The 16,025-nt window shown below is 42.6% G+C and overlaps 1 protein-coding gene across 4 annotated transcripts in view; it reads left to right on the top strand.

The window, feature by feature from the left end:
* Window positions 1–16,025, top strand: part of FNDC3A (fibronectin type III domain containing 3A) — a 204,597-nt gene that overhangs the window by 84,539 nt on the left and 104,033 nt on the right. For all 4 annotated transcript variants that reach the window (XM_084620294.1, XM_084620293.1, XM_084620292.1 and 1 more), the window contains one exon: window positions 4,376–4,451. In XM_084620294.1, coding sequence (XP_084476420.1) covers window positions 4,376–4,451 — 76 coding nt within the window. The remainder of the gene's footprint in view (window positions 1–4,375; window positions 4,452–16,025) is intronic.

The raw sequence follows: 16,025 nt of genomic DNA, 5'->3' as shown, positions 1-16,025 counted from the left end.
CCTGGACCTCTTGGTGGAAATAGCAATCACGCTACCTGTGTTTCCAGATCTAATCTCTCAGGATTATGGATTTCTACATCATCCAAACCTCAGATCTCTCTATCTCACAGCTTGGAAGCTCCATGGCTGAATCTCTTTGGAGTTAATGTGGTTGGGGACGGTTCAAGAGGTTCTGTTAGGGAGCAGAAAGCCATCCACAAGGGCCACTTACATGGCAAAATGGAAAAGGGTCTCAATCTGGTCAGTACAGAAAGGGGTCTCACCCATCTGAGCACCAATACCATGTATTCTGGAATATTTACTACATCTGAAACAGTAAGGGATGTGGGTGTCTCCAATTAAAGTACACCTGATGGCTATCTTGCCTTTTCACCCAGGGTGAGCAGCAGGTCCATTTTCATTAATGCGCTCTGTAGCCATTTTCTTAAGGAACTGGACAGGCTGTACCCACGGCTGAGGCAGCTGATCCCACCTTGGTACCTTAACTTAGTACTATCAAGACTCATGGGAGCCCTGGTCAAGTACTTGGCAACATGCTCTTTGCTTTACTTGTCATGGAAGGTGGCCTTCCTCGTGGCCATCACCTTGGCCAGGAGTGTCTCGGCAATCAGGTCCCTTACTTTGGAACCACAATACATAGTTTCAGAGTGGTAGCAGTGTTAGTCTGTATCACCAAAAATAATGAGGAGTAATTGTGGCACCTTAGAGACTAACAAATTTATTTGGGACTTCATCAGATGCATGAAGTGGAAAATACAGTAGGCAGGTATATATACACAGTACATGAAAAGATGGGAGTTGCCTTACCAAGTTGGGGGTCAGTGCTAACAAGACAATTCAATTAAAGTGGAAGTGGGCTATTCTCAACAGTAGAATACCAAGGGAGGAAAAATCACTTTTGTAGCGGTAATCAGGCCAAAGTGATCAGGGTGGCCATTTCAAACAGTTGACAAGAAGGTGTGAGTAACAGTAGGGGGAAATTAGTTTTTGTAGTGACCAATCCACTCCCAGTCTTTATTCAGGCCTAATTTGATGGTGTCCCATTTGCAAATTAATTCCAGTTCTGCAGTTTCTTGTTGGAGTCTGGTTTTGAAGTTTTTTTGTTGAAGAATTGCCACTTTTATGTCTGTTATTGATGACCAGGGAGATTGAAGTGTTCTTTGACTGGTTTTTGAATGTTATAATTCTTGACGTTTGATTTGTGTCCATTTATTCTTTTGCGTAGAGACTGTCCAGTTTGGCCAATGTACATGGCAGAGGGCATTGCTGGCACATGATGGCATATATCACATTGGTAGATGTGCAGGTGCCTATCCCTGCAACAAACCCCGTTGGCAACTCTGTCCGCATATCTATTCAAGGGACACCATCATAGGACCTAACCACATCAGCCACACCATCTGGGGCTCGTTCACCTCCCTCACTCAGAGCATATGGACACACAAAGGGGCAGAATTAAGGTTGCAGAGTCAACTGTAAATATGGCTTTTCCAAGCTTTTGAGTTCTTGACTTTGCAACCTCAATAACTTTCTTTTAACTTAGTTTTTGGTTTGTGCTTTTTATTGTAATCTGTATAGAGATGTAGTTAAATCCAAATGAGCAGATATTGTTATCTAATGATAAAGTGTAGAAGGAAAAAAGTATCCCAAGAACATAGTGCTTTGGTAATCCCTGTACACTGGAAGAGTGAGACAGAAAAGCAGTCATTGAAAGAGTGGTCACAGGGTTAGCAGGAGATTGGAGAACGAGGCAAAGATAGTATTATCACAAAAGCTAAGGGTGAATGGACTATACAAAGAATGAAAAGTAGGGTCAGAGGCAGCTGGAAAGGTTAAGGGGTGGGGGTGAGAATGGAGTAGAGACACTAAGACTTCACTAGGATGAAATAAAATAAACCATGGAATTCAAATGCTTTATAAACATATGTCTAGGTAGTTTTTTAAAAAAATCCCTGAAATTACAGTTTTAAAATCTATAAACTAACAATGCAAAAAACTTAGTGGAGAGTATAATTATTTACCCTGATTGTGTACGTCAGCGGTTTATAGATAACCCTGAGCCCTTTAGTGGATTTCCTTCTACTTGTCACTTTTTTTTTCTTACAAGCGTAGCAACATACACAAGGTGTTCTATGCAATCGGCACTTAAATGCCTGACCTGTACACTCCAGGCCAAATTCTGCTCTGTTGAATATATATAAATTTGGAGTAATTCCATAAACTTAACTGAGAGCAGAATTTGGCCCTCCATCTCAAATATAAAATATGTCAGAGACATTCATGAAAAAAGTTCTAGAATATGGTGTGCTGTTTTCATTTGTATATTTTGTATAAAACATTCATAGATTTAATGTATCATACATTGATAAAAAGTGGCATTCACTTTTAAAAACAAACAAACATATAGCCATTTAGTTCCAGCAGTCTTGGAGTTTTTCAAAGGCAAGTAACACCGGTAACAAATGGAGAGTTGTAGAGTGTGTGAAAATATGAACTTGAATTTTTTTAAAAACAGATGTTTAAAGTTAAGCCAAATCTGTATTTAGGCACTGAAATAAGTGGCCGGATGTTGAGTGCTGAGTATCTAGTAACTCGCATTAAGTCACTATTAAATCAAGATTAAAAACTGTGATTTATATTTTTATTTTACTTTATTTTGTTTAATTTGTAAAGGTAATCAGCAAAACGGGGGAAAGGAAATGCTTTTGTCCCTCCCCACCCTCTTTCTTCTCAATGAGGTATTAAAAAGGTGGCCTGAATGGTTGTGTTTTCTTTTGGAGTTTTTGGGGAGAGGAGGATTATTAATTGTTTTTAAATACTTTTTTCTTACTTTAAGTTAGAAAGTCAGACTTTGTTTATTTTATTTGGAATACTCTGCACTGCTTCAGAACTGGCAGGATTATGACATTGTAAGTACCAAGAATGTGAGCATTTAGCAATTGTGCAGGGAAGGGTTTCAGTTTAATCACCTCTTAATTTAAATGCCCAGAAAACAGTAGTGAGGTAAGATCTTTGTGCAAGTTTCAGTACCATTGCCTCTTCAATGGAAAGCTGATAAAGTTCTTTCTTCAGTTTCTAGTCCTCCAAGGTGTCCTCCAGCAAAACAGGAAATTGTGGTTTATTATTCCTAAGGTGAATAAACAGGCAGGGGGGAAAAAAACACTTTAAATTTTTGTCCAGCCTTTATTTAATATACCATAAAAAATAAATAAAAAAGCACAAACCCAATTTATTTTCCTTAGCATGTTAATTTTTAATGTCCAGGACACTAGTCGATAGTATGTATTAAAATATATTGCATTGTGGTTTATGTGAGACAAAGGACAAATGCCATGTTTGGACAGACCCAAATGTTTGACTAGACTGAACAAGACAAACATTCTGTCCAAATAGGGAATCATGAAGTACACTCACTCTGTTCTTTTTTTGTTTGTTTTTAATTTTAATTAGGTTCTTTTAGTAATTATAAAGCCTTTCCCATAGAGAAAAGGCATTCTAATAATTAAAACGCAAAAGGCTGAAGAGGTTGCCGATTTCTGGTTTTGGTACAGATCAGTCTTCCTCTGTTTATTTCAATTATCAAGTAATGTACAATTGATAGAAAAGCAAGATGGTTCTGCAACATTCGAATGGGTAAACAGATTTCCATGATTAAAAATATACATACAATGTTTGATGCTGCACATCTGAAGCTCTTACTCTGTCATTATTTATGTAATGCTTTATCTATTAACGAAAGTACAAACATACTAGCACTGTGAACGGAAAGAAATTGCACAATACTTTCCTCATGCTGAAAGCTGTTTGCCAAGCAGTTCATAGAATCATAGAATATCAGGGTTGGAAGGGACCTCAGGAGGTCATCTAGTCCAACCCCCTGTTCAAAGCAGGACAAATCCCCAGTTTTTGCCCCAGAACCCTAAATGGCCCCCTCAAGGATTGAACTCACAACTGTGGGTTTAGCAGGCCAGTGCTCAAACCATTGAGCTATAAGCCTTCTTTATGAAGCTATCAATAATGTTTTGATTAATGTCCGAGTTAATAGGTCATATTTATAGTTGGAATAATATAACATGAAATACCTCTTTAAATTTCACCAGCAATCCAGAAAGTAAATTATGTAAAGTTACTGCATCAACCATTTGTTGGTTTAATCTTTGAACTTTCAAAATGTTTTACATAAAGATTTATATTTAAGTCATGTGTGTACCTTTATGTTAACTTAATTCATTTCTTTCTGGGAAGAAGGTAGCAAGCAAGCAGCGTGCTATGGAAAGGAATGTATACATTAAATGGAAGAAAGATGGCCTGTTGGGTGCACTGGTTATGTGATGCATTCCTATGTAACAGTTTCAAACACCTTTTTATTTTTAAGGTTATTCTGGTGCAAGTTAATCCAGGGGAGGCTTTTACAATAAGAAGAGAAGATGGACAGTTTCAGTGCATTACAGGTAAAGATAATAATGTATTTCCTTGATATTCTCATTTTATTTTAGTATAAACAGAAGGTATTGCAAGAAATTCTTTCATTGTGTAAATGTGTGGTTTTTGAAGTTGTAGGAAGGGGGTTGATGAGGATATGATTTAAAAATAGTTTTAAGGAAGATTCCAGTTAATGCTAGTGTATAGCTTTTTTTTCTTTTTCACTATCATAACCATAACCAGTGCATTTTTACATGTATCATGAAATTAAATTCTGCAAAGGAAATTACTGTAAAGTCTACAGTGCAGATGAAGACGTACCATAGCAACAATTATGGTTTTGCTTATTTATTACATGCAAATCTCAGTTTTAGAATTTAAAGCTGTAATTTGGTTTTTGAAAGTTACTTACTGACTCTGGAAACCGTTTGTTTGGCAGTCATTTGAAGGTAACTGTAAAATTAATTCTGGGGATTTTTAAGGTAGAGAAGAAAATGTAGCAATGAACTGTTTTAAAAAAATGAAATCTTCATTCCGCTTGTGGAGAGTATTAAACGGTTCCTACTATAATAACAGCAGGACCAGGAAGCAGTGACTATCACAGCAGTCCATGAATGTACAGGGACCAGTTGTGAGAGTAGCAGTGCTTCTGGCATTAGACTGGCCTCTGTGCACCTGGTCTCCCTGTGCTCACCAATGCAGGTGTGGTATGGTACCGTACTACTTAAAAAGTTGGCACTAACAGGACATTAATCTGTAAACTTCATGCATTCTTAGAGGCACTTACTCTTTACTTTCAGAGAACAACTGCTATCATGGTAGAAACATAGGCCTGGATGAACAAAAGTATTTAGGTGCCTAAGTCCCTGTTTTAGGCACATAAGTCCCAGTTTCAGGACCACTGTGAAGCACAAAACTCCCACTAAACCTTGTAGGCGCCTACGTTTTTGCAGTAAAAATTTCCCAGGCACCTATGTTTCTGCCTCTGTGCATGCACACTGCTGCCTCCCTTAAGTCTCCTCCAGATGCCTATCTCCTGCCTAATCCCCAGAGTGATTTGCAACCCAGAGGAAGATAGGCATTCGGTTGCCTAAGAGCTTGTCTTCACTTAAAGCACTACAGTGGCGTTGCTGTAGCGCATCAGTGAAGACACTACCTACGCTGAAGGGAAGGGATCTCCCATCAATTTAGGTACTCCACCTCCCTGAGAAGCGGTAGCTAGATTGATGGGAGAATTCTCCCATTGACCTTCTGCTGTCTCCGGGAGGGGGGGCAGATAGGTCGGTTTAACTGCGTCACTCAAGGATGTGGACTTTTCACGCCCCCTGAGCGACACAAGTATACCAACCTAGTTTCCTAGTGTAGACCAGGCCAGAGTTGCATGCAAATTCTGATCCAGTAGACAACCTCTGCCATGCCTACCAGATCACGTCCCACAGGTGAGTTCACACAAAATAGTTTGGGGGATGGCAGAGGAGGACTACCCTCAGAACTTTTACCCCAATGGTTAGGGTATACAAATGCCCCTCCTCCTGGAGGTGAGAAGAGATATGAGCAGGGATTTCTACCGTTGAGCTATGGGATACTCTAATGTGGGGCTCCCTCCGTCTCTCCTGTTGAAGCTTTTGCACTTCAGATAAATAATTAAAGAATAATTTGGGACAGAAAGAGAGCAAGCACAAGCATGAGAATGATTCTGTAGCTTTGTGGTTAGAGCACTCATCCAAGGTGTGGAAGACTCCAGATCCAGTGTTGCTACGCAGTGACTATCCAGAGTGCAACAGCTTCATCAGCATAGGCACATAACTCCAGAAACGTAGTCACAGTTGAGAATCGCAAGCAGAGATTGGCACTGTCCTTCACTAGATTTAGGTACCTATCTCCATGAGAGAGTAGAGTTCAGCAAATACCCCTCTCATCAGCATCTTCCATTGGCTAGAGTAGGTGGCTCCCTGTCCAGCATGCTGGTTTTTGTGAATCACGGTCTAAGACTACGTCTACACACAATTAGACACCCACACCTGGCCCATGCCAATTGATTCAGAATCGTGGGCCACAGGCTGAGGAGCTGTTTAATTGAAGTAGACTTCTGGGCTTAGGCTGGAGCCTGGGCTTTGGGATCCCGAGGTGGGAGGGTCCCAGAGCTTGGGTTCTAGCAATTAAACTGCCTGAGCCCCAGGAGCCTGAGTCAGCTGGCATGGGACAGCCCTAGGTTTTTATTTGCAGTGTAGACATACATTTAGGAATCTCTGTGTCCCTATTTATTATATTGGGGGCCTAAGTGCCTAACTCAGGCTTTGTGAATTGCAGTAATTTTTCTAGGTGCTTGAAAGTTGTGAGGCTGAATGTCACAACCCCTAACCCTTTCTGTGCATACAGGCCCATATTCTTTTCTTTACAAAAAAAAAATGTAGTCTCAAGCCCTACTATTAGCATGCTCTAACTTGTAGAATGTCACATTGGAGAAATGAAATCTTACTCACATTATAAAAACATAAGAATGGCCATAATGGGTCAGGCGACTGGTCCATCTAGCCAAGTATTCTGTCTTGCAACAGTGGCCAGTCCTAGATGCTTCAGAGGGAGTGAACAGAAAAGGGCAATTATTAAGCAATCCATACCCTGTTGACCAGTCCCAGCATCTGGCACCCAGAGGTTTAGGAGCACCCAGAGCATAGGGTTGCATCCCTGATCATCTTGGCTAACAGCCATTGCTGGATCTATCCTCTATGAACTTACCTAATCCTTTTTGAACGCAGTTATACTTTTGGCGTTCACCACATCTCCATACAATGAGTTTGACAGATTGACTGTGCATTGTGTACTTCCTTATGTTTGTTGTAAACCTGCTACCTATTCATTTGATTTGGTGACCCCTAGATTTTGTGTTATGAAATGGGTAAATAACACTTCCTTATTCACTTTTTCTTCACACCATTCACAATGTTTAGACCTCTATCATATCCCCCCTTAGTTTTTTCTTTTCTAAGCTGAACAGTCCCCTTTGAAATCTCTCCTCCTATGGAAAATGTTCCATACCGCTAATCATTTTTGTTCCCCTTCTCTGCACCTTTTCCATTTCTAATCTATCTTCTTTGAGATGGAGTAACCAGCACTGTACATAGTATTCAAGGTGTGGACATACCATGGATTTGTTGGTATCATAGCATGATGATACTTTCTGTCTTATTATCAATCCCTTTTCTACTGGTTCCTAACATTCTGTTAGCTTTTTTGACTGATAACCACATTGAGCAGATGTTTTCAGATAACTATCCATGATGACGCCAAGATTTCTTTCTTTAGTGGTAACAGCTAATTTAGAACCCATCATTTTGTATATATAATTGGGATTATTTTTTTCAATGTGCATTACTTTGCATTTATCAACATTGAATTTCAGCTGCCATTTTGTTGTCGTCACCTAGTTTTATGAGATCCCTTTGTGACTTTTTGCAGCCTCAACTATCTTGAGAATTTTTGTATCATCTGCAAACTTTGCATCTCGCTGTTTACCACCTTTCCCAGATAGTTTATGAATATGTTGAAAAGCAAAGGTCCCAGTACCAATCCCTGGGGGACCCTGCTATTTACCTCTGACCATTTAAATAAACTGACCATTTATTTCTCTCCTTAATTTCTCATCTTTTAGCCAGTTACTGATCCATGAAAGAACCTTCCCTCTTATCCCATGACTATTTATTTTGCTTGAAAATGTTTGGTGTGGGACGTTGCTAAAGGCTTTCTGAAAGTCCAAGTACACTATATCAACTGGATCACCCTTGTCCATATGCTTGTTGACCCCCCTCAAACAATTCTAATAGATTGGTGATGCATGATTTCCCTTTACAAAAGCCATGTTGACTCTTCCCCAACATATCACGTTAATCTATATGTCTGATCATTTTGTTCTTTTCTATAGTTTTGACTTGTTTACCTGGTACTGAAGTCAGGCTTACCAGCCTATAATTGCCTGAATTCCCTCTGGAGCCTTTTTTAAAAATTGGTGTTACATTCGCTATCCTCCACTCATCTGGTACCGAGGTTGATTTATGCGATAGATTACATACCACACTTAGTAGTTCTGCAATTTCATATCTTAGTTCCTTCAGAATTTTTGGGTGAATGCCATCTAGTCCTGATGATTTATTACTGTTAATTTATTAATTTGTTCCAAAACCTCCTCTATTGACACCACAATCTGGGGCAGTTCCTCAGATTTGTCATCTAAAAAGAATGGCTGAGGTGTGGGAATCTCCCTGATATCCTCTGCAGTGAAGATGGATGCAAAGAACTCATTTAGTTTTTCTGAAATGGCCTTGTCTTCTTTGAGTGCTCCTTTAGCATCTTGATTGTTCAGTGGCCCCACTGATTGTTTGGCAGGCTTTCTACTTCTGATGTACTTTAAAAAAAAATGATGTTAATTTTTGTGTCTTTTTCTAGTTGCTCTTCTGATTCCTTTTTGGCCTGACTAATTTTACTTTTCCACTTGACTTCCAGAGTTTATGCTCCCTTCTATTTGCCTCAGAAGTATTTGACTTCCCGTTTTTAAAGGATGTCTTTTTTTCTCTAACTGCCTCTTTTACTCTGCTATTTAGCCATAATGGCACTTTTTGGTCCTCTTGCTGTTTTGTTTTGTTTTGAACTTGGGGTATAGATTTAGTTTGAGCCTCTATTATAGTTTCCATAGTACGGTTTAAATTAGGGGTGAACAAACTTTTTGGCCCAAGGGCCACATCTGGGAATAGAAATTGTATGGTGGGCCATGAATGCTCACAAAATTTGGGTTGGGGGAGAAGGGAGGAGGGGCTCTGGTTGGGGGGGTGGGCTCCAAGGTGGGGCCAGAAATGAGGAGTTCATGGTGCAGGAGGGGGCTATGGGCTGGGACCGAGAGGTTTGGAGGGCTGGAGGGGGATCAGGGCTGGGGTAGGGGGTTGGGGTACAGGAAGGGGTGCAGGCACCAGCAGAGGGTGCGGGCTCTGGGGTGGGGCTAGGGATGAGGCGTTTGGGGTGCAGGAGGGTGCTCCAGGCTGGGATCGCGGGGTTCGGAGGGTGAGAGGGTGATCAGGGCTGGAGCAGGGGGTTGGGACATGGTGGGAGGCTCAGGGGTGGAGGCTCCAGGCGACGCTTACCTTAAGCGACTCCTGAAAGCAGTGGCATGTCCCTTCTCTGGCTCCTGTGTGGAGGCACAGCCAGGTGGCTCTGCACACTGACCCGTCCTCAGGCGCCACCCCTGAAGCTCCCGTTAGCTGTGGTTCCCAGCCAATGTGAGTTACAAGGGCGACACTTGAGGTGGGGGCAGAGTGCAGAGTGGAGCCCCCTGCCTGCCCCTACGAATAGGAGCCGTAGAGGGGACATGCCGCTGCTTCCGGGAGCTGCGTGGAGCGACCCCCTGACCCTGCTCCCTGGCTGGAGCGCCGGAGCTGCTGCTTCCGGGAGCCATGTGCAGCGTCCCCTGACCCTGCTCCTCAGCTGGAGCGCTGGAGCGGGGCAAGCCTCAGATCCTGCTCCCCAGTGGGTGCTCGATGGCCCGATTAAAATGGCTGACAGGCTGGATGCGGCCCAGGCCATAGTTTGGCCACCCCTTATTTAAATAGTTTCCACGCAGCTTACAGGTATTTCACTCTTGTGGTTGTTCCTTTTAATTTCCATTTAACTAGCTTCCTTATTTTTGTGTAGTTCCTCCTCTTGAGGTTAAATGCTATTGTGGTGGGTTTCCTTGCTATTTTCCCCTCTATAAGGATGTTAAAAAATTAATTTCATTATGGTTACTATTACCAAGAGGTTCAGCTTCATTCAGCCCTTGGACCAGATCCTGTACTTCACTTAGGACTAAATCTCCCCTTGAAGGTTTCAGGACTAGTACGCCAAGAAGCAGTCATTAATGGTGCCTAGAAATTTTATCTCTGCGTCCTGTCCTGAAGTGACATATAAATCCCCCATTATTATTGGGGTTTTTTATTTTTGTAGCTTCTCTGATCTTCTGGAACATTTCACAGTCACCATCAGCCACCTGGTCAGCTAGTCGGTATTATATTCCTACTGCTATACTATTATTGTTCAAGCATGGAATTTCTATCCATAGACATTCAATGGTACACTTTGATTCATTTATGATTTTTACTATATTTAACTATGCTTTCTTTCATATATAGTGCAGCTCCCCCATGAGCACAAACTGCTCTGTCATTCCTAATATCCTGTTATTACTGTGTCTCATTGCTTATCGTCGTTTCACCATGTTTCTCTGATCCCTATATCAATATCCTCATTTAATACCAGGCAGTCATTTCCACCCATCTTAATGTTTAGCCTTCTAGTATTTTGATGCAAACACTTAAAGAATTTGTCAATATTTAGTTATATAATTGAGTGGGACTCTTTTTCGTTTGACTGTTTCTCTTCAGCTCCAACCTGTACTTTATCAATTTCTGTCCTCTTCCCTTTACTAGAATACAGGGACTAAGGGATGTCTCTGTCCGAACTGTGTGGTCCTTGCACCTGTCAGCTTTCCGCCAGCCCTTAGTTTAAAAACTCATTACTGCCTTTTTAATTTTACATACCAGCAGTCGGGTTCCATTTTGGTTTAAGTGGAGCCCATTCTTCCCATATAGGCTCCTCTGTGGCTTCACAGTGATTGAAATATATTTCTGTCAGTTTCTGACTTCATATATCAAACATGATGTCCTCTCCATATCCCCTTTATTCCAGTTCTTCCTCTTACATAACAAGACCATGTTATGTTGTTATGGGGTCATAAGATGTACACCGTTCTGTAGGCAAATATTTGCCATAATTCTTTTTAATTACATGAAAACTTTTTTCTTTATTATTTTTATTTATTTTACACGCATAAATAAGTCTACAAATATTTGAAGTGTTTATACATGAAGAAGGGAGAAAATATTTGTCATAATAAATGGGGATGTAATTAGGACAGGAGTAGGAGTAATAGAATAACTAGAGTAAAAGTAATGGGATGAAATTTAAAAGGGAACATTTAGGCTCAGTGTCAGGGGGGAAACTTTCAGACAGTGTGATTTATGAGCCTATGGAATGATTTCCTAAGGGAAGTGGTGAAAACACCTTCACGTGACATGTTTAAAACGAGACTGGAGTAACACTACTAGATGTTCTATTGGGAACAATGTTGTGTTATTGGGGAATTCAACAAAATTACCTCACAGATCTTTTTTCTTTCTGACGTCTTGTAATGCCCCACATGCTTTGAGCCTGGGTTTTCCCAACCAACAAATGAATACAGAACAACTAAATATTTTAAAGACATCTTCCTTTGTATAAGGAAATTGCTGGCTCCCAGAATTTGGAGGTTTCTTTCTCCAGCAGGTAAGGGTACCCTTGCCAATTGAGAGAAGCCTGAAGAAAAGAGAATAGAGTAGGCTATGGGCTCTCAGCCTCAGTGAGCCACCTCTCATCAGAGTACAGCATGATTAAATCCTAGAAGAGCTCCAAGGCTGGGAAGTGCCCATGTTGCCAGGCTCTCTCAACCATATATGGCAAGTGCCTTCTGGATGAACAGAGGAAGAGCAGATTCTGAAGAAAGGAAGTGTTATGGGAATGCAGGAAGGATTACTATTCCCAGACCTCTTCCATCCTCAAGAAGGGAGACTGCCTCTGAGAAAAGCTCTTTTCTCTCCAAGGGTTTTTACATTTTCATTAATAGACCCATCAGGCACGCAGCCCAAATCCAACCTGCTCCAGCCAAATGGTAACAGCACTCACAACATGGCATGCAGATGTAAGCACAGCTCCATCCATGCCATCTCCCAAGTAAGACCCATCCTGTTCAGACCACAGCAGAAGCAAAAAGCTACCAGTACTCCTCCAGCTATCTCCCTGCTCCCCAGTAAAGCACCACAGGAAGCTCACCATACAGCATCATTGTGGCAGTCACATGCATGGTTCTCAGGTCACTCTAGCCTTCTCAGCAATACAGGGCAGTGTAGGTTGTCAAAAGGATTATTTTCTTCAGCATTTTCATTTGTTAGTCCAGTTTAGTCACCACGAGAGATACTTGTTATAGAACAGGTTTCAGAGTAGCAGCCGTGTTAGTCTGTATTCGCAAAAAGAAAAGGAGTACTTGTGGCACCTTAGAGACTAACAAATTTATTTGAGCATAAGCTTTTGTGAGCTACAGCTCACTTCATCAGATGCATTCAGTGGAAAATATAGTGGGGAGATTTATATACATAGAGAACATGAAACAATGGGTGTTACCATACACACTGTAACCAGAGTGATCACTTAAGATGAGCTATTACCAGCAGGAGAGCTGGGGGAACGCCTTTTGTAGTGATAATCAAGGTGGGCCATTTCCAGCAGTTGACAAGAACATCTGAGGAACAGAGGGTGGTGGTGGTGGGGAAATAAACATGGGGAAATAGTTTTACTTTGTGTAATGACCCATCCACTCCCAGTCTCTATTCAAGCCTAAGTTAATTGTATCCAGTTTGCAAATTAATTCCAATTCAGCAGTCTCTCATTGGAATCTGTTTTTGAATTTTTTTTGTTGAAGAATTGCCACTTTTAGGTCTGTAATCGAGTGACCAAAGAGATTGAAGTGTTCTCCGACTGGTTTTTGAATGTTATAATTCTTGATGTCTGATTTGTGTCCATTTATTCTTTTACGTAGAGACTGTCCAGTTTGCCCAATGTACATGGCAGAGGGGCATTGCTGGCCCATGATGGTATATATCACTTTGGTAGATGCGCAGGTGAACTAGCCTCTGATAGTGTGGCTGATGTGATTAGGCCCTATGATGGTGTCCCCTGAATAGATATGTGGACACAGTTGGCAACGGGCTTTGTTGCAAGGATAGGTTCCTGGGTTAGTGGTTCTGTTGTGTGGTGTGTGGTTGCTGGTGAGTATTTGCTTCAGGTTGCGGGGCTGTCTGTAAGCAAGGACTGGTCTATCTCCCAACATCTGTGAGAGTGATGGGTCGTCCTTCAGGATAGGTTGTAGATCCTTGATAATGCGTTGGAGAGGTTTTAGTTGGGGGCTGAAGGTGTTGGCTAGTGGCGTTCTGTTATTTTCTTTGTTGGGCCTGTCCTGTAGTAGGTGACTTCTGGGTACTCTTCTGGCTCTGTCAATCTGTTTCTTCACTTCAGCAAGTGGGTATTGTAGTTGTAAGAATGCTTGATAGAGATCTTGTAGGTGTTTGTCTGTCTGAGGGGTTGGAGCAAATGCGGTTGTATCGTAGAGCTTGGCTGTAGACAATGGATCGTGTGGTGTGGTCTGGATGAAAGCTGGAGGCATGTAGGTAGGCATAGCGGTCAGTAGGTTTCCAGTATAGGGTGGTGTATATGTGACCATCGCTTATTAGCACCGTAGTGTCCAGGAAATGGATCTCTTGTGTGGACTGGTCCAGGCTGAGGTTGATGGTGGGATGGAAATTGTTGAAATCATTGTGGAATTCCTCAAGGGCTTCTTTTCCATGGGTCCAGATGATGAAGATGTCATCAGTGTAGCACAAGTAGAGTAGGGACATTAGGGAACGAGAGCTGAGGAAGCGTTGTTCTAAGTCAGCCATAAAAACGTTGACATAATGTGGGGCCATGCGGGAACCCATAGCAGTGCCGCTGATTTGAAGGTATACATTGTCACCAAATGTGAAATAGTTATGGGTGAGGACAAGTCACAAAGTTCAGCCACCAGGTATGCCGTGACATTATCGGGGATACTGTTCCTGACGGCTTGTAGTCCACCTTTGTGTGGAATGTTGGTGTAGAGGGCTTCTACATCCATAGTGGCCAGGATGGTGTTTTCAGGAAGATCACCGATGGATTGTAGTTTCCTCAGGAAGTCAGTGGTGTCTCAAAGATAGCTGGGAGTGCTGGTAGCATAGGGCCTGAGGAGGGAGTCTACATAGCAAGACAATCCTGCTGTCAGGGTGCCAATGCCTGAGATGATGGGGCGTCCAGGATTTCCAGGTTTATGGATCTTGGGTAGCAGATAGAATACCCCAGGTCAGGGTTCCAGGGGTGTGTCTGTGCGGATTTGTTCTTGTGCTTTTTCAGGGAGTTTCTTGAGCAAATGGTGTAGTTTCTTTTGGTAACCCTCAGTGCGATCAGAGGGTAATGGCTTGTAGAAAGTGGTGTTGGAGAGCTGCCTAGCAGCCTCTTGTTCATATTCCGACTTATTCACTAGTGTCCTAGAGAAGGGGAGTGGAGAGGGAGGGACCTGGGCCCTCCCTTTACTCCAGGTCCCAGCCCAGGGGCCCTAGAGATAGCGGTAAACCACTTGAACTAGCGGTTCCTTCCCCGGGGCTACTTCCCTCTTCTGCCCTTCAGCTTTTGGGGCTTCCTGCCCTACCTCTGCACAAACCAGGTGTCCCTTTACCTAGGGTCTTGGTCTTCTTAGCCCACCACAGCACTTCTCCAAACTCTCCTCTGCTTCCCTGCAAACTGCTGTCTGCTCTAACACCAATCCACTCTGCTTCAACTCCTCGTGTCTGATTGAAGCAGGGGGGTTTTATCATGTGACTGTCTTTGGGTGCTTCAATTGGCTTCAGGTGCTTTAATTAATCTCTAGCGAACTTTCTTCCCTCTACAGGGAATAAGGCTCCCTTCTAACACTCTCCTGCTGCCCTCTGGCCATGCTGTATCACATATTTCCACCTCCCCCCGCTCAACACCATGGGGTTGGGCTACTTGGGAAGAGAGGCAGTGCTGTCATTATAGGCCATCAGTGTTGCAGTGTTGGCTTCCGGCTCTACCCGGAAATGGAAGGGTGCAGGGATAGGAACCACCTAGTCACTCTTGCGTTCTTCTCCTTGTTTCTGTGCATCCACTGGAGTGGGGCATGGTCTGTCATGAGGGTAAACTGCCACCCCAGTAGGTAGTAGCAGACAGTGTCCATAGCCCATTTTACCACCAGACATTCCTTTTCAATGGTGGCGTACTTTTGTTCCCTGGGGAGGAGTTTCCAGCTGAGGTAAAAGATCGGGTGTTTCTCCTCCCCTACCATCTGCGAAAGGACGGCTCCTAGCCCTACCTATGAGGCATCTGTTTGTAGGATGAATTTATTGAAGTCTGGGGCTATGAGTACTGGATGGCAGCAAAGGGCTGTCCTTAAATCTGCAAATGCTCCTTCTGCCGCATCAGTCCACTTTACTATCTCAGCCTTTATCAAATCCATCAGTACCCTTGCTCTTGTGGCAAAATGAGGGATGAATCTCCGATAGTATCCTCCTATCCCTAGGAATGCTCTTATCTGCTTTTTGCGGACTGGTCGAGGCCAACCTTGTATTGCCTCCACTTTGTTCCATTGGGGTTTCACCAAACCTCTCCCTAGTACATACCTGAGGTATCTGGCCTCAGCTATTCCTATCAAGCACTTGAGAGGGTTGGCAGTGAGGCCGGCCTTCCGCAGGGTGTCTAGCACCGCTTCTACTTTTCCTAGGTGTGTTTCCCAGTCAGGGCTATGGATGACTATATCGTCTAGTTTCAGAGTAACAGCCGTGTTAGTCTGTATTCGCAAAAAGAAAAGGAGTACTTGTGGCACCTTAGAGACTAACCAATTTATTTGAGCATGAGCTTTCATGAGCTACAGCTCACTTCATCGTCTAGATAGGCATCATACT

The sequence above is a fragment of the Lepidochelys olivacea genome, assembly GCF_965140295.1.
Source record: "Lepidochelys olivacea isolate rLepOli2 genome assembly, chromosome: 1".
NCBI lineage: Eukaryota > Metazoa > Chordata > Testudines > Cheloniidae > Lepidochelys > Lepidochelys olivacea.
Note: the sequence above shows the minus strand (reverse complement) of the source record. Positions and strands in the feature narration are given on the sequence as shown.